We start from the raw sequence: 18,754 nt of genomic DNA on the forward strand, positions 1-18,754 counted from the left end.
TCTTTGCAGTCATAAACTTAATAATAAAATGCAGTTTTGTCAATACTGAAAAAGCGTAAACTTACACAAACGTGTACATTTACCTTTGTTATCAGGCCCTGACTCTTGTGATGTAGTGATTTATTCAATGCTCATTAGCTCCGATAAGAAAAGAAACCGAGAATGACCCACATTTAATAGGCATATTGGTGTTCTTTTCTAAGTCGCTTGCAGTTGCCATCATTTAAAGAACATATCACATCTCACATGTGAACTAAGACTCAACTAAGAATAGGGACCTGATTTAGATATCGGCGGACAGGTTCCTCCATCACATCAGGACGGATATCCTGTCCACTGAAATACAAAATCCTGTAGGATATAATGGGATTTATATTTTGGCAGACGGGATATCCGTCACCGTTGTGACGGAGCAACCCGTCCGCCAAGATCTAAATCAGGCCCTAAATACAACTGAAACAAGCATCAGATATTTTTATATTTGCTGATTCTTGTAGAAGGTAAACCAGGCAATGGAAACTGTCATGCGCCCGCTGGCGTTTGTTAATTAATCCTGAAGTAAGGGACATTTTTTGAGTGTTGCTCCAACCTTATTTGTAAAGCAGTCCTATGGGGGAATCTGGAGCTGTCTTACAGAGCATTAGAAAGAGTGGCATGAGGGTCTTGCTCTGAGAATATGACGCCAACTCTCTCAATGATGACTTGCTGTGGAACTGTGTATTGACTTCTGGTCAAAATAACGAGTCCTGCTTTTATATAATGAATAAGATTGCATGTTCATCATTCTATGATTGTAATACTATATTTGAAATCCAAATAGAAATTGAAGATGAAAAAAAGTAAGAGTTTCATGCTTGGGAGTGCGTCAGTAAAATGTCAGCTTCCCTTGAAATTTAATCTACCCTGCCCCATCAGTGAATTCAAACTCTCAAAGTAACATTAGTGTCCACTAGATCTTCCCTGTTAACACTTACATTCAGAAGAGAAACAAACAGACTCTTTGTAAATAAACTTTATATAATCTATTACATAAACATATATTTTGAGCATTTTGAGCTAAGTCCCACATTCAATGTTTTTTCCTCGTCTGCTTTTCATGGCTCCATCTTCTGTGGCTATCAGCGCCGTTCTACCTAGTTAGAGCAAAACTTTCACAGAAGCAATGAGCAGTTCATATCTTTACTTTATCTTCACAGTGCTACTTCCACTCAGTATCTTTGGGTCCGAGGAAATAGCTCTTGGAAAAGAACATTAAGAGTATATCCCACAGGTACAATGTACCTAATGAAAGGTAGGAAAAATCAACACAGAGTGGTCAAGGTTGTTGAGGCTTTGCAAAGCAAATAGGCGTATTACCGCTTCTGCTGGCAACCATTTTGAAAATCTGATTTCATATCTGTCTTCCAAAATAATATTCTCCTGTTTTTTCTGTAGAAGATGCATTAATATATGTCTTGAGGTAGAGATTTACCAATCACAGATAGGGTACTGGACAATTATTTCTCCGTGACTTACAAAGGAAATCCAGCTATAGTTGCATTGGTCTCTCCCAGTTTGAATGAGTTTGCATAGAGCTAAAGCCACGTTGCAGGGTTACAAGCTTTTCTGAAGCCCAGGTCAATGCTAGGGGTGCATATGAAGCTCACATGGATGGCTGTGAGCCCACTACTATTCCAATCAAGTTTTGGCTGATGCTAAATGCCAATGCTCTGGATGATCCCAATGCCTCGGCAAATGTTTTGGGTGGACAAATGTTCCAATAAATGCTGAAGGCAGTGCTGACATCTGGACACACATCTGCGGAGGGGTCCAATCAGTGTGGTTGTGGGTACTAATTAATGCTTTTCAACTCTGCATATAAAAGAAATTCTGAAAGTGTCGCATTTTCACTGTTGATAATTAGTAAGTCGAATCGGGAACTGCAGAAAATGAAAGGTGGCAGGTCAGATCAACACTTCACTTGTCATTGGGTGTTAGTTGAAGATAACCATCAATTATTGTTCATCAAATTTAAAACCACTACCAGCCATCTGTCTCTTCTATGATACCACCAGGAAAAGGCGTAGGCTTCACCTTGCATATCCTGGCCCTCCAACAGTAGTCACTACGCTCCGACCATCTCCCCACAGCCAGCAATGGTTCAGGGACACTCAATGACGACCTATTTTGTGGTATCCTTCTGCAGTAGACAAACAGTGTGGCTGTGAGGATCACACAATCAGTTGACGTTACATAACATTAACCAGTTTACACAAAAATCCCATTTAATATGGGAACTCTAATGAGGCAATTGGTACATTTCCAATCTGACCAGAAGCCATTTTATAGGCATTTTGGACTATATTGACTAAAGTTGCACAGGTTCACGTGGTGTAACACAACACACATCTAGCAACCACTTACTGTGATTTTTTTTAAAGTGTAGCACAACATTATGGAGTGCTGAGGGAGAGCCGGTGCGATCCTTAACAAACATAGCCCTTTGTGTCAAGAATTGTGCACTGGATTATGCTGTTCTTGGCCATGTATAGCTTACATACTGGAATGGGCTCCAAGTGCTCTGAAAAGCATGGCCCTTAATGATTGATGTGTCCACTGGTATTGTTCTTACTTTTTCTGTAGTACAACGTCCCATCTTTTTTTCAACAATGGATGCTTTACTCTATATGTGGATGATATAAATAGCACAGGATTGTATTGCTGTGAATCTTGTATTTGCTCCGAATAACTGGTGTGAGGAGAATAGACGGCAGCAACTAGCTGAGACTTGTGGGAACACCTTTACAAGGGAACCCTGTAACGTAACTGGTACTCATGTAAAGTGCTCTGATACCTTTGGGTCGAGTATGCGCTATATAAAAGTCCCCCCCCCAAAAAATAATAACTTTGAATCTTACACCCTCTTGAATGTCTGCTCCCTCATGGAACCAAATGGATATTATAATTGTACCAACTTTATCTCTATCAGGGCAATTCCTATCTTATTAAATAAAACCAAACATACCATCCTGTCCCCCACCTATCCTTCCCCAGGAAACACATGTAAAAAAGCAGAAATATCCGACGTGGTTCCAATATTCCAGGGTGCAGCATGTGTTTGCGACAAAGTGCCACACAGACCTAACAAATCGAGTGTTCTTCTACAGCGCTAAGTGCATTAAATACAGGAAAATACAGTGTTTTGTGATATTACAAATAAACAATTGCTTTGTACATAAGGAAAATACAACCAAATGTGTGTCTTCTCTCAGCACTGGCACATGGCTAGAAAGAGTAGGAGGCGCTGTTCCCAGAAACAACAGATCTCTAGAAGCCTGGTCATTCCTCAAAACATATACCATCGCGTTTGATGTCTCTTGAGGGTATATTTCACTGCAAATTCATAGTTTCAGGTTATTCACGTGTTCTGTCCTCCAGCGAGTCAAAATACAGAAGTGGATTCCACTTAAAAGACATCCTACAAAAGCCTTCTTCGTCCGAACGGAATAACATCAGCCTGTGTTTTTGTTTTCTCCCCGACATTGTTCTGGATCTAAAAAGGCTTATTTACCAGTGCCATGGACTGTTCTGAGTCAAGGAGAGATTGGCTACTCCTATAAGAAAAACTGGTGGGACCTCAGTGCACCGGTTGGGGATTTGTGATATACCCACAGACTAAAGTCTTGTAAATCCAGGATGTCAGTCAATGGATACAGTAACAAAATGTTAGGTCAAATCCAAGTCTTGGAGGACGCTTGCCCACATTTCTTCACTGATGTTGGAGTGGACCACAGCGGGCCCTACAAGGGCACAACCTTCTTCACTCTCTCCACATCAACCTGCAAAGTAAGGAAGGAAAGGATCAGAGGAGGGAAAGAGAAATGCCAAATAATTTTGTGATAAAAATGTCCTAAAAGGTTATTTACTATACAAGACCCAAGGCCCATCAAACATTGCCTCCGCCCCATACTGACGTACAAGCCGTAGGAAAATCTCCTAACAGATAGGTGCTTCTTAAAAGCTGGTATGACTGCAGCAGACGTGGTTCCCATCTGATGTTGGACTGATTGTGGTTTAGTCCTACAGGCCTTTCAAATGGAAAGGCCATACAGGGCCAAAGCAAGGCCTGTGGTGAGAGAGACCTATGTTTCAGACTAAACACATTTAAGAACTTCCATCTTTCTTTGTAAGACTTACAATTTACTTTGCTGTTTTTACCAGTTCTTCTGGGCTTGTGCAACTCAAGGGAAATTAGGCAAGCCTTCTGACATGATCCCCATCTGACTGGATTGTGAAGGACAGTAGGTGCTGGGAGGAGCAGCTGAGAGAGGAAGAGTGTGGGAGATATGGCAGAAGGAAGAGGCCGGTTCTGAGAGCCCTGTCCGCAGTCTGCCTGGTGCAACTTCCAAGCTGACCTGTGACTGCTGGACAGGTCATTCAGCCTCAAATTGAGCAGCCATTACTGGGCTAGAGAATTAAGGAAAATCTTGCAGTAAGAGATTTCTGTAATAGATCAAGTTTATAGATTTCAATTTGTCCACACTCTATGGGTTTCCATGGTTTGTGGAATGCAGCAACTAAGCATTGGTTCATCACTGAACCAGTCACAATGCTTTGTAATCTGCCCTTTATCCAGAATGGTAGAATACTCCTAGATCCTCTAGTGGACCATTGCTAAAGGAAAGGAAACCCTTTAACCCCTTCCCTACTCATGACGGAACCACTCCGTCATGAGCCACGGTCGCCGTGTGCTCATGACGGAGTGGTTCCGTCATGATGCGGCCGTTGGCGGCCGCGCCGCCCACGCGGCGCTAATTCCCCGCTGTGCGGGCGATTAGCGCAGTGGGCGGAGTCATGACGGAACCACTCCGTCATGAGCACAGCTCAACCGCGGCTCATGACGGAGTGGTTCCGTCATGAGCACCGCGCCACTGCGCTGCCCCCAAACCCCCCCCAGCGCTGCGGCGGAATTCCCGCCGCAGCGAAAGGGTTAAGCTTGTGTAAAAAGTTGATTAATTTGAGGTCCTTCGTCTGGGAATTCATTAAATGCCAGTGATAGTGAAAGTGACATCAGGCACCGTTTGATGCTCACTTCCCCGCCCCACTGCTGGTTCACACAGCATTCTGGTAGCGCTGAGGACCACACATTCTTAATAATAGACTAGAAAATAACTCCTCCGCTGTGCAGTTGGAACTCAGCTGCATACACTACATAGAGGAACTAGTTTGAGAAACTCTTGGGGCTGCATTATGGATACAGTGCACTGTCCCCTCTGCATCACAGCGCACTCTTAATGCCGGGCACCAGGCACAAACTGTGATAGTGCACAATATCACAACAAATGCACTGTTTCTCTTTCAGGCACAGGCCGCCACTCTTTTTTTACTGTGCAGGTGGCAACTGCCCTGACTTTAAAAGTAGGGAGGCAAAGACCCCCCTGAAGGCAAGTGCAGTTAGTGACTGCATCCACCTGCAGGGGATTGTTTGGGGGCACCTGGGACCTTTTTAACCTCCATCCATGGGTCATAATGAAGGTGGGTGCACACTGAGTCTGTGCCACCACTTTGTGGTGCATAGTCAGTGTTCCTCCTGATGGCTTCTTTTCCTCTGAGCCTGTATCTGTAATATGGCGGGGGCGTAAAGGCAAAGGATTTCCCCATCATTTAAATGGGGGCCAGCTCCTGCATGCAAATGAGGGAATGCCCTTTTGAGATCACGTCACGCACCACGTACAGCCAGCTTAATTTGCATTAACGAAGGGGTCAGGCAGGCATCTGCAGCACCTCCTGTCATACCAAAGGTCCTCCGGGGAGTACAATGTAATAAGGCCTGTGGTCTGAGGCGCTCCACCTCTGAATTTGGATCCGTTGTTTAAATAACATTCCACCATATGGTGCGCTCACATAAGAAGATCAAAGCACCCTAATATCAAATGTGCCTTTAAGTTATTAGTTCCATTGACAAAGTTGAGCATTTTTCAATTTAAAAAATTGCATCTTCCAGACTAAACGTTCTATATTTGGACCGTTTTTCAATTAATTTAATCTTGTATAATTACTACTAGCTTCCTAGCAGGCGAGACACATTCGGCTCTGCTGCTTAATGCATACCTGAGCTCACACAGCAGACATAAGGCATTGAATATCAGTGCTGCATCACAATTAAGAGCGTCAAGGCAAGCCAAAGAGCGTTGTTATTGGCGAGGACTGGTACATCACCCAATGAGTGGAGAACATTACAATATATTAGAGGCCACGTCGATAATGAAGATTTCACCACGCCTCAACAGAATACCGCGGTAAGTAAAATCCGTTTCATTTTTTGGGGAGGATTGTGAATGTGTTTCATTCTCCTAAGGGGGGACGTGGAAACACTTTCACTGATTGAGTCCGTAAGAGAGTCTCTGCTCCTGAGGTACTGAAGGCCGCCCAACACACCATCCTGCGGCACCTCTGTGCTCAACAGGTTCACTTCTAACCCAGGCAGACTCCAGACACTAATTGCAAAACCTGCCAATTAATGCGTAGGCCGATTCTGTAAGAGGGCTTTAAGGTACAGATACTTTTATGTTGCAGGTTTGTAGTGTGCCCCAGATGCCGACAGAACTGGCACTACCATGTAATCCCTTTACCCCGCCCCCACATCCCCCCCACACCCCTTTAGGTACATTTTGTACTACAGGACGATATTGCTATAGATGCAGAAATGCGTTTTGCGATTTTCTCCAATGTTAACCCCCTGCACTCTGAGGTGGAAGAGTAGTCTCCCGGTAAAGGGTTTGCTTCCAAGCTGTGAGATGGCTCTCTTCATGGAGCAGCATGTGGCTTACTTTGGTTTGCACTGCTGGTGGTGGTAGCTAGAGGGGTTCTGGTGTTGTAGAGATACTGTGGAGTTTCAGGCAAGGAGGCCTTAGAGCAGTAACAGATGGGTTTACCTTATGGAACCCAAATCATGCATGAATCAGAAGAGTGTATGGCCTGTGACAGTGGGACTTCCTGGTTGGATGGCGCATCTGGTCCAGGAGCGTAACACAAGCCCCTGCAGCCCCTCCAGTGCAGGGGGGCGCCAAACCTACAGGAGCCCGCAAGCCCTTCAGTGGAGCCCCCATTAAGCCCAAGGCTAATGTATATTTGTGAGGCTAAGGACCCTTCTTTTTTTTTTGCAGGGAGACCCCATCATTTTACATTATGCCACGGAATTCTTGTCCAATGGGAAATGGCAGTCCAGAGATTCAGGCTGACCATGCTGCTGGCCCAAACGGGATGGTGCTTGGAGGTGGCAATCCCTGCACCAATATACTACTCAATAACTCGGCACATCCGCCTACGGTGGTCTTGAAGACTCTGCTCTTGTACCCAGTTTCAGAGCCTTTCCCCATCCATCTGGGCTCTCCCTGAAAACGTTGGGCACAGCCTACTTTAGATCAAAGTTAAGATACTGTGTTTTCCTTTAAGTTATTTTTCGTCTCTAACCTTCAGAGTCAATTACGTTGGTATTATGGAGCCACCAGGTGGAAGGCAGTCTTGCGGATGCCTCTCCTTTCACAATGTGTGGGTGCATGCATCACAGCAAAGCAGGAAGTGATGTGATAGTGAGTTTAAGGCGGTTGCAGTGGTGTCAGTGTCCTCGTGAATAGAGCTAGAGTCCGTTATATGGATGGGTGCACAGTTAGGAGGCCACGCCTTTAAGATTACAACAGCTGAGGAGAAGCTTTTACCTGCAGCGCCATCCTTTTAGCTTTCTCTTCCTTTAGGTCTGCCTTAATGCTCAGCATGTCCCTCCTGTAAAGAGAAAACAATATTAGTAACAAGTTACGTTGGGCAATTTCCTTACAAGGTTTTCGGCAATGATTGGCCAGGTCCCTTTCTATTCTGAAATGCGATTGGTCTCTTCCAGGAGACTGTGCATGCTAGTTCCACAGCACATAGCAGAGGTCCCTCCTTACCAGCAATTGTTAATATATATGGCTAGCATGTCACTCACTCTGCATCAACTCAACGGGCTTTTCACAGGCACGACTCTGTCTGAAAACCCCCGAACTTCAGATTACAGTTTCATTTGTTTCGGAGGTAATGGAGAAAACAAGAAGGCTATAATGTCTCAGTCTGCAAACAAACCTCTTTCCTTCTCAGGGATTGATATATATATATATATATATATTTATATATTATCTACTGGCGGTCGCCAGTAGATAGTTATAGTTAGGACCGTGTTTCCATAGGAAATCTGAAAATTCTATTTTGAATAACTTTGGCGCCGGTTGACGAATCCTCGCGAATTTTTCAAAATAGGTGGGGCGCTCCGCTCCACTCCTACCCTGAAAGTCTCGGGGTGATTAGTCAAGCGGGGGCCGAGAAAAAAGGGGGTCCCAAAACGCGTTTTCCCCATGCATTTTTCCATAGGGACCTTTAGTCCAAGGTACAGCCCGAACGGCTGAACAGAATTATTTGAAATTTAGCAGAGAAGTAGTCCTCAGGTCAGGGATGTGCCTTTTGAATATCTGAAGTAAATCTGTTCTGTAGTTCCTGAGAATATTTCAGTTAAAAGTACATATACATCTATAAGCGCGCACCGTGCGCGTACGGTAAGCATACCGTACGCGCACGCTGCCGTGCGCGAGCGTAATTCTGATTAGTGGTTACATGACAGTAAACATTCCAGTCGGTCGAAATCAGGAAGTGTCGGCCGCCATTTTGTGTGTCTCACACTAAAAAACAAAGGTGGAGACGTGAAAAGGGGGCTAGGTAGAGAGTTGCAGACCCCCTACCCTTTGTCAGGGGGTCCCTGAAGGACCCCGAAGGGTGAAAAATACATTTTTTTTTTAAATCGCGGAAAAAATAAATAAAAAAAATAGAATTAAAAATCAAAATGAAATGTTTGTATGTTGGTTGGCTCTAAAAAGAGCCGTTGTGTTCATGGAGTGTTTTTTGTACCTATAAGTAAGTACCGATGCTTGTGGACTTCTTTGACAGATATTATTTGGGTGTATTAGCTTAAGCAACAAGATTTACAGACGTTATTTTTTACAAATAGTTATTGTTGCTAGATGACATTTTTATTATATATATTATATTTCTATCAAGGTATGTTTTACTGAGAAGAGATTAAGGGCTTTTTTTAAACAATCTTTCAGATTGTTAATTTTTTTGCCCGCTGTTAAGTGATGAATGCAATTGGTTTCACAATTTGCAGTGAAATTCAATATATTCTGAAAACAGCAAAAAAAGGGCAAAACATGTCTTTGTTAAATATGAAAATATGTGTAATGTATTGTAAAATGTATTGTTAAATATTAATACTTTTTTTCTTTTGTTACAGATTGAGAAAGAAATTTTATGAAAATTAATCCTTTTTTCTAGCAATTTAAAAAAACCATTTAATAAAAATTAAGTTGGTCAGGTAAGTTTGAAATATCTGTATTTATCACACATTACTTTCGTAGTTCCTTGTTTTCAGTTCTCCTCACTCTGCTGTTGTCATTTCTCTTGTGGGCCCTGAAGTACATTGAAGGGTGTAATAAATATTTTTTTTTAAAACAGATGAAATAAATAAAATAAAAAATTGTGAGGTAGGGTGGCTCTTAAAAGAGCCCTTGTGTTAATATAGGGACAGAGGAAAGAAAGAATGGGAGTATTAGAAGGGACCGCACTTGTGCTGCTCAATCTTATTATCTATTAGAGGAATACTAGACTCCCCCATAGCAATAAGAGGGTAACAAGCGTTGCACCTTAAATGTACTCTCTGAAACCGAGGGTAGATGGCCAGAGGAGCAGAAGAGGGTGATGCTCCCACCGCAGAGGAAGTGCTCGGCTGAGCTGCCGAAGATGTACTCGGCTGAGCTTCTGCGGATGTGCTCGGGTGACTTACTGAAGGGTTTGCTTCAGTATGTCGAGCAAAAGTCCTGGGATGTACATCCCTAATGTGTCTCACCATAGTGTGATTACCAAAGGAATACTTCTTCCTTGGATTACCTCTAGATATGACACGCTCACAAAGTGAGCACGTGACTAATGGAGCATTTACCTTTTTCTGCCCCTCTGGAAAAGTGAAATACTCCCAAACAAAAGAATTCTTCTGTTTCCTCCTTCTCTGTCTAATGATGGTGCTGCCCTGCTCACTCTCAGAAGAGGACTGCTGCTCTGCCATTGTATCCCAAAGACAATTCAGCTCCTTCTCCTAAAGAATCACAAGCAGTAATGAGGGGAATGGGTGTGGTGTTGGAAGTTTCTGGAAATGAAACAAGTTTAAACCAATGAAAAGTGTTGTTTCTGAATCACATGACCTACCGTGCGCGCTACGTACGCTTGACGTACTCGCACGGTAAAAGTACGCATGCGCGTACCTAAGACACGCGCACGCGCGCATGCGCATTAGAGGCACGCGCGCATGAGAGTCACGCGCGCACTCGCACGTACGAACGGTGGTTCCGTGTAACGTGCGCGCGCGCATGCGCGTTGTCAGGTGCGTTTTTAGTCCTCAAAATACACGGGAGCAGAATGATGCTAATTTCCCAATGCCCCCATTGGAACGTTCCCGCGAGATTGTTTACAACTCTCCACAGGTAAGTATCAACGGGGGAAAGGAGATTTGGACAGAGAAGAGACAGCCCTGGATATCTTCGTTTTCGTAGAAGAAACAATCCTGGAACAATTAACATTCAATCACAATTCTAGTCCTTTTGTCTCAACTTACTGTATATGATTAAATAATTATCTTGTCTTACCAGGAGACATTCAGGGCCAAACCTCTCTTCTATTTTCTCAGTTGCTTGAGCGTGTAACAACTGGTTTGCTCTGGCTCTTGCTAACCCTCTCTTCTGCTTCTTCTTTGCTGGGTAAGAGGTGTTGCGATCTTAGAACAGAATGAAATGGTAAGTGTGGTGAATCTTATCAATACTGAATTGCTGGTGCATTGCCAAGTAGCTGATAACTTACTCAGTTCTTTAGCCGAGAGTTCAGTGTATTTTCTTCATAGGAGCTTCTCAATTGAACTATGGGTTGACTATGAACTCTAACTATGGTTAGCTGACTTCCTAGTTTTAAGTAACCTAAGTCCCTACATTTACTGAGGAAGGGGACTCTTTTTAGGTACTATGCCAGAAGCCTCGGACATTCAAGGTAATGAAAGAACTTTCAGCCTATCAGACTAAAGCGGAATTAACAAGAACAGAGCGAAGATGGTTCGCGTTGTTCAGGTTTTAAAACTAAGAGTCTTTATACTGAATTATCGAGTGCTACTAAGAACTCATTAAAACTTCCTAAGACTGAGTTCTGACCTTCCTATTTTTCCTGTCAGGAAAAGAGGCTTTTTCGAGAGACATCAATCTTCAAACAAACGTATTCTGAATACGACTCTAGATTCACTAACCTGAAAGTGTAGGGTGACCGTCGAAGATTAACACGACGCAAAACCTCGACGCGACCTACCCTAACTTCCACGACGGTGAGGTAAGTGTTGTCTCGACAAGTTCTCTGGTGAAGTGCGCTCGAGAACGTTGGCCGGCGCGCTACACCTGTTTCGTTAACAATTCAATGAAGACTAGAACGCTGACGCATGAATGCGTCAGCGGCCATATTGGAAATCCAGCGGCGCCAACAAATGCGCCAACTGGGAGCCCCATTAATTCCTTCACAAGGTTTAACAGAGGAAATGGCATTGACAGTAATGGGTTCCGAATTAAGCGGAGGAAACCTCCCGTGAACCCTGACACGCGTAGGGGGCAAGCGCTTACGCGTCGCACGCGAATTACAGACACGTACGTAAATCGCGTACGCATGCGCACACGGAGTATAAACATTACGTACGCGCACCGTACATAAAATGTACCGTGCGCGTACGGTAAGCTTAGCGTACGCGCACGGTAAAGAATCCTAAAAAAAAAAAGGTTTGTAGAAGATATTAACTATGTTATTCAACTATATCTAACCATTTTTTAAAAAAAGGTGAACCTTTTTATATTGCAGGATACAGTAAATCAATGATTATAAACATAGGTAGCATATTGTTTTAAAAAAAAAAAAAAAGAAAAAAGAAAAAGAAAAAAAAGGATTTAAAAAACCTTGCAAATTCACTGAAAAAACCATAGGTTTCACACACGTTATAGTTAGGAATTAGCATTTAAAAAACCTTGCAAATTCACTGACAAAACCATAGGTTTCACACACGTTATAGTTAGGAATTAGCATTTAAAAAACCTCGCAAATTCAATGAAAAAACCATAGGTTTCACACATGTTATAGTTAGCTGGACATTTCACTCGTACAAAACCATTGAAATTCCCCCGTTATAGTTAGTTCAGCTAACTATAACTCGCGCGCCCGCAATCCACTGCTGATGACGTCACATATTACATCACTCATGACATGGTCAGTGACATCACTCATGACATCACTGATGACATCTCAAATGACATCACTGATGACATCACTGATGACATCATCCATGTGAAAAATTACATCTTCTCACACCCTAATATAACCTTTGATACACCGACTAAAGATTTAAGAGTTCCATTCTCAAAACCATATATACTGTAATACCAATCATTACATACCCACTTATTAACTCTTAGGTCTTCATATACCTCCTCTCACTCACCTGTACAGTCACTCATACTTACAGTCACTCTGTACAAAACTATCATATACATTTATACACTTATATAGACACTCACACACTAACAAGTATCCATAGAGCTACTCTTACACCTACTCAGTCATGCAAATAATCACACTCCCATTTACTCACCTATGCAGATATACACACTCAAGTTCACTTACTCATAAAAATAGTATCACATCCTTACACTCTTATAGAATCATTGATACAAGCACACACTCATCCATACAGTCAGTTTCACAATCACACGCTCTCACATCTACTCACTTATATACTCTAACACGCACATATACTGCCTTTCACATATGTAGTTAGTTACAAATGTACCACTGAGATATACTTTCAATCCCTAACACACCCATACATACACTCACTCAACCATACAGTCCATCACAGATGCACTCTTAAAACCATGCACCCACTGAATCACCCACTCACACATCTATGCATAGAGTCACACACACACCCTACCCACACAAACACTCAGACACCCATACAGATACTCAGACAACCAATCAATAACTTATATAGACACTTATATAGGTGTTCACAAAACCATGCCGCCACTTATACACCAACACACAGACACATACAAACATTTACACAGTTTAGTCACTACTCTGCAGTAAGATACAGTTAACCGAGTCACTTATAGAGTCAGTTACGCACCACAGAAAATCATCCATTTACACACTTGTACACCCACTCATTCTTCAACAGGCCTTTCCCTATATATATAAAACCTATTTAAACTTTTAAGAAAATCACACATTCACTGGATGATGTCATCAGTGATGTCATCAGTGATGTCCTCAGTGTTGTCACTGACCATGTCATGAGTGATGTAATATGTGACGTCATCAGCAGTGGATTGCGGGTGCGCGAGTTATAGTTAGCTAAACTAACTATAACGGGGGAATTTCAATGGTTTTGTACGAGTGAAATGTCCAGCTAACTATAACATGTGCGAAACCTATGGTTTTTTCATTGAATATATATATATATATATATATTCACTGAAAAAACCATAGGTTTCACACATGTTATAGTTAGCTGTACATTTCACTCGTAAAAAACCAATGAAATTCCCGCGTTATAGTTAGTGCAGGCAACTATAACTCACGCGACCGCAATCCTCTGCTGATGCTAATACTGTATTTCGACACTTATTTGCCCATGTCTTCTTCCATTAAATTTTAGCTATACATATATTACAAATATTTTTTTTTCATAAAGACACATATGTCATCAGCAGAAGATTGCGGTCGCGTGAGTTATAGTTGCCTGCACTAACTATAACGTGGGAATTTCATTGGTTTTTTACGAGTGAAATGTACAGCTAACTATAACATGTGTGAAACCTATGGTTTTTTCAGTGAATTTGCAAGGTTTTTTTAATGCTAATTCCTAACTATAACGTGTGTGAAACCTATGGTTTTTTCAGTGAATTTGTACGGTTTTTAAATGCTAAGTTACTTTACGCCATTCGTGGCGTGCGCGCCCAGTTAACGCAGTTCATTCCGTGCGCGCACCGTGCGCTTCGCGCACCGTGCGCACACAGTGAGCACGCGGTGCGCTTCGCGCACCGCGCGCCCACTTTACGCAGTTAGTGCCGTGCACGCACGGTGGTCACGCGGTGCGCTGCACGCACCGCGTGCCCACGTTAAGCGGGATGGGCCATGTACGCACGATGCGCTTCGCGCACTGTGCGCACATGGGGGACATATTATGCGCATCTTCGTGAAATGTATTCTTTGTTAAATTCATAGCTGTAATATGCCATGCTCAAATGGTGCCCTTCGGGCACCATTTGCACCCGGGGTGGGGAGAATTTGGATAATTTTTTTTTAATTAATTTTTACCGTACACGTACGGTAAGCGTAATCGGCGATTTTCCGAAAAAAAAAAAAATTTTTTTTTGGGCTTGGGGGTGGTTTGGGGACCCCTGTATCAATGCTGGGTGGTTAGGATCTCATGAAACTGCCTCTTTACACATTTTTGGGGTTCATTTTTGCTGCCCAACTCAGGGAGCGAGAGAGAAAATGGCGGCCGCCGCTTCCTGGTTTCGACCGATTCGAATGTTTACTAAGAGCTAAGAGCCCATCAAAATCGCGCTCGCGCACGCCACCGTACGCGTACGGTAAGCGCTCCGTAAGCGCACCGTAAGCTGGCTCAGATATATATATTGATTTAAAGGCTATTTTCTCAGAATCTACTGAACAGATTTACACCAAACCTACAAAAGGCACTTCCTTGACCTGAGGACTACCTCTCTGCCAAATTTCAAGTAATTCTGTTCAGCCGTTCGGGCTGTAGCTGTGTCTAAAGGTCCTATGGAAAAATGCATGGGAAAAACATGTTTTGGGACCCCCCTTTTATCTCAGCCCCCGCTTCACGAATCCCCCCGAGACTTTCAGGGTAGGAGCGGAGCTTAGCGCCCCACCTATTTTGAAAAATTCGCAAGGATTCGTCGACCGGCGCCAAAGTTATTCAAAATAGAATGTTGCGGATTTCCTATGGAAACGTGGTCCTAACTATAACTACCTACTGGCGACCGCCAGTAGGTAATATATATATATATATATATATATATATATATATATATATATGTGCTCCAAGGTTCCCACCTGTGGAGACCCACTCTGACATCCACTGCAGCAACCTTCATGAGGTAAAAGCCGGGTCGGCGAGCAGATCCAGTTTACAGCATGCCTTGGCGTGAGTGAGTGTGTGTGTATAATAAGTGGGCCAAATGAGTCTGTAATTACAGGCCTAAAAAGTCGCCTTTAAAGAGGTCCTGCATTTTTCTATGTATCGGTATATCCAGGTTCCGGTGACGAGGCTGACTGGGATTTGGTCCTGTGTTTTTTTCTATGCGTTTTGGAGTGTGGCATTAGTATAGGCGCATGCTTGGACTCAACAAAACTGTTCGTGTTCCTGAGTCCATAGTGGCATAGTACTAGCTGGGGGCATGGGGGGTGAGGGTGGTTCTGATTCATCTGTGTATTGAAACTTTAATAAAGAACTGTGTACTTTGATCAGGGCTGCTGGAATTATCTGATAATGTTGCCACAGCTTTTTTCGTGCATAATTATGGTTGTGTCGTATTAACCACATTGTCCGTTATCTGCTGCATAATCTGAAGTTTTTAATTAAAAAATGTTTCTAGCTCAAACAGATCAAAAGTTACTAAAAATGTAGCAACATGTTTGTGCGCAGTGGAGGGCCCTCTGCAAAGGTTAACAGGTCACCTTTCAGTTGCTTATTTCTGCAGTTGGTTGCTAAACTAGTACCAATGAGATGAAATCTTTCCCAATGTGTAAAAATTATAAAATAATGAAGTAATACTATAAAAAAAAGTGCAGAACAAAACAAAGAGAGTGCCAATGCTGCACTGAAATTTCAAGAAAAGTTTTTAAACATGAACTGAATTAAACACGTCCATTTCTGCCCATTTTTTTGGTTGATTTTAATCAAAAATATTTTTATGCAAATTTTCTTATTATTTTGCACGGTTATATTGAAGTGATTAAAGCATTAAATAATCAAAAAACAACAAGTTATTACAAATATATACACTACATTAACACATATAAATGACATCACCACTAGCGTACCTCAATCACTCAGACAACAACAACACTCAAAAATACACAAAAAATGCTAACTAAACACCATAAAACAGACAATTTACAATTGTATGTACAAAATACATCAGGCCATCAGCAACTAACACTTGCAGTACTTCTAAACATTTATTTTTTAGTTGTTTTAGCAGATGATTGGCCAAGGGCGAAGATAGGTCAAAATAGGTCTACGCGTTTCGAATCCCTTCACCGGGGACTCTCTTCAGGACCAATACTCTCTGGGAACAAAACGAACACAACACTGAGTTAGACCAGTTGGCCCCTCAATTCTCAAAGCATTAATTAACCATACACCAATAATCGGGAGCCTTACCTAAAGCTTGAAAGTACGCTACCCAGGCTTTCAATGTGAAACGAAATTAACGTCCAACGACAACAATCTGTGGATAGTAGAGTGAGATTTTTCAGAAGAAAGGCAAAAGCAAGATCAGAGAAAAGATCAAGCGTCATAGCTAGTGTCTAATGGCACCAAGGTGCCGTGGTCTGATGATCAAAATCTTACTTGTTGGGACAGACGGTATCTCATAGGCGCATGTGTATCCTTACTCTTCTTTGTCGAAGTTGGTTATGTTTCCGTGCAGAAAGGGGCGTGGAAATTAAATCGCCAGCTAAGGCCTGGGGGCAGAAAGCAATTGAAGTCGTGAGACCGCGGGTCTTTAAACAATTTAAGCAACACGATGGTTTTGTTTTGTGTGTTCTCAGAGTCCTGTTTACCTCTTTATCCGGTTACTCCAACGCCAACATAGCCATCGCGCACCGTGCTCACAGCGCCGAAGAATGTTTCGGCAAGGAAGCGGTGACCATTTTGTAAATCCGTGTCGGCTTCCAATTGGAAATCCCAGTCTTAGTGGGGCGGAGCTTCTAAAGAATTCTGGGAGATGTAGTTAAAAACCAATTTGTGTCTCTTAAATGGACGACACTCAACGTAAAACAAAGCGGGATATTTGCTGAGGCATGCAAACCTTTTCGGCGAAGTCGTATGTCCATACAAGAACCATAATTTTGAAAAGATACCCCGGGTTCGTGTGTCATTCAACTACACTTTTTTTATGGAGGAAAACTTTATTGAACAGTGTGTATGAACACTTTGTTGTAATCACACTGTGGGAACAGTATGTGGCTGGGCGCCCGACATAATAGTTATTGGCTAATGGACAGCTCCTATTTACGTGCAAGGTTGGATTCCACTCATGGCGCTCGGGAAGAATTGAGCTGAACAATTCACCAAGTTGCCTGAACGATGGGTGATCCGGTATTTCAATGGCTCAATGTCCATAAATAGTTGGGGTGTAGTAGTCGGTGTATCATACACAAGTAACGAACCGCCCAACCTTGTCTGATTCATAGAGCCCCGTGTTGGATGCCAGCCGGCTCGGGGTGTGAGTCACTGAATTAATCAATATCTAAATTCGTGGATTTTTTCCTCAAACCATTCATGCCAGATGTTAAATCGTACATACAAGATACTACGGATTTTCTAACTAAACTTAACACAATGGAATTTGAAGAAAATGCACATTTCCTTGTAACACTGGACGTGACTTCACTCTATACAGAGATCCCACAAGATGAAGGTTTGGCTGTGTTGGAGTCATTCTTGAATAGCAGACCTAAACCTGAAAAGGTTCCGACGGATTTCATTCTGGAACTAGCTACATTTGCCTTAAAAAATAATTACTTTTGTTTTAAAGATGACTTCTTTCTGCAAACTAAAGGCGTCGCAATGGGGTGTCCCTTCGCCCCAGAGCTGGCAGTCCTTTTCATGTCCAAATACGAGGACCGTTTTGTATACAACAACAACCCCTTCGCAGTTTACATCACGAATTGGGTTCGATACATCGATGATGTCTTCCTAACTTGGACTGGGGAAGAAAACCAACTACAAGAGTTTGTACATTGGCTTAACAACAGAACACCAGACATAAAATTCAGTCTGAACTCTTCCAAATACAAAATGCCATTTCTAGACGTTGAGATCTATCCTAGCAATGGCGGTCTAGTCACCACACTATACAAGAAAAAAACGGATAGAAATAAAGCACTGCATTATTCAAGTAATCATCCACGCAGTCTAAGAGACAACTTGCCTTATGGCCAATTTTTGCGAATTCGTCGAAATTGTACATTCAAGGACGAATATCTGTGCCATGCTGAAAATTTGAAAAACAACTTACGATCCAGGGGCTACCCCAAAAAACTACTGAAGAAAGCAATGAAACGAGCCTGGTGGACCCCACGTGAGGCACTTTTGGAGAGAAAAGATAAATCCAAAACCAGCAGGATTGTGTGTGTATCCACCTACAGTCCTACATCGAACTGGCTCAAAAAGACCATCTCCCAAAATTGGCATCTGATTAAAAATCTTGATGTCTCACTCAAAGAACCTCCGTTATTTGCTTTTAAAAAAGATAAGAGCATTGCCAATCAGCTAGTAAGAGCTGCACTTCCAAAAACTAAAAGTCCAGACAAAAGAAGTCTCCTCTATTTGTCTCCAATACAAGGTCATCGT

General features: G+C 42.5%; 1 protein-coding gene across 4 annotated transcripts in view; it reads right to left on the reverse strand.

The window, feature by feature from the left end:
- Positions 1-997: 997 nt before the first annotated feature.
- MNMIP1 (manchette microtubule inner protein 1) overlaps positions 998-18,754 on the reverse strand; it is a 268,004-nt gene continuing 250,247 nt past the window's right edge. For all 4 annotated transcript variants that reach the window (XM_085647940.1, XM_085647938.1, XM_085647941.1 and 1 more), the window contains 2 exons: positions 7,698-7,761; positions 998-3,818 (listed from right to left, as the gene is read on the reverse strand). In XM_085647940.1, the coding sequence (XP_085504066.1) occupies positions 3,780-3,818; positions 7,698-7,761 (103 nt within the window). In that variant the 3' untranslated portion in view covers positions 998-3,779. The remainder of the gene's footprint in view (positions 3,819-7,697; positions 7,762-18,754) is intronic.

Source organism: Triturus cristatus, chromosome 3_2 (assembly GCF_964204655.1).
Source record: "Triturus cristatus chromosome 3_2, aTriCri1.1, whole genome shotgun sequence".
Lineage (NCBI taxonomy): Eukaryota > Metazoa > Chordata > Amphibia > Caudata > Salamandridae > Triturus > Triturus cristatus.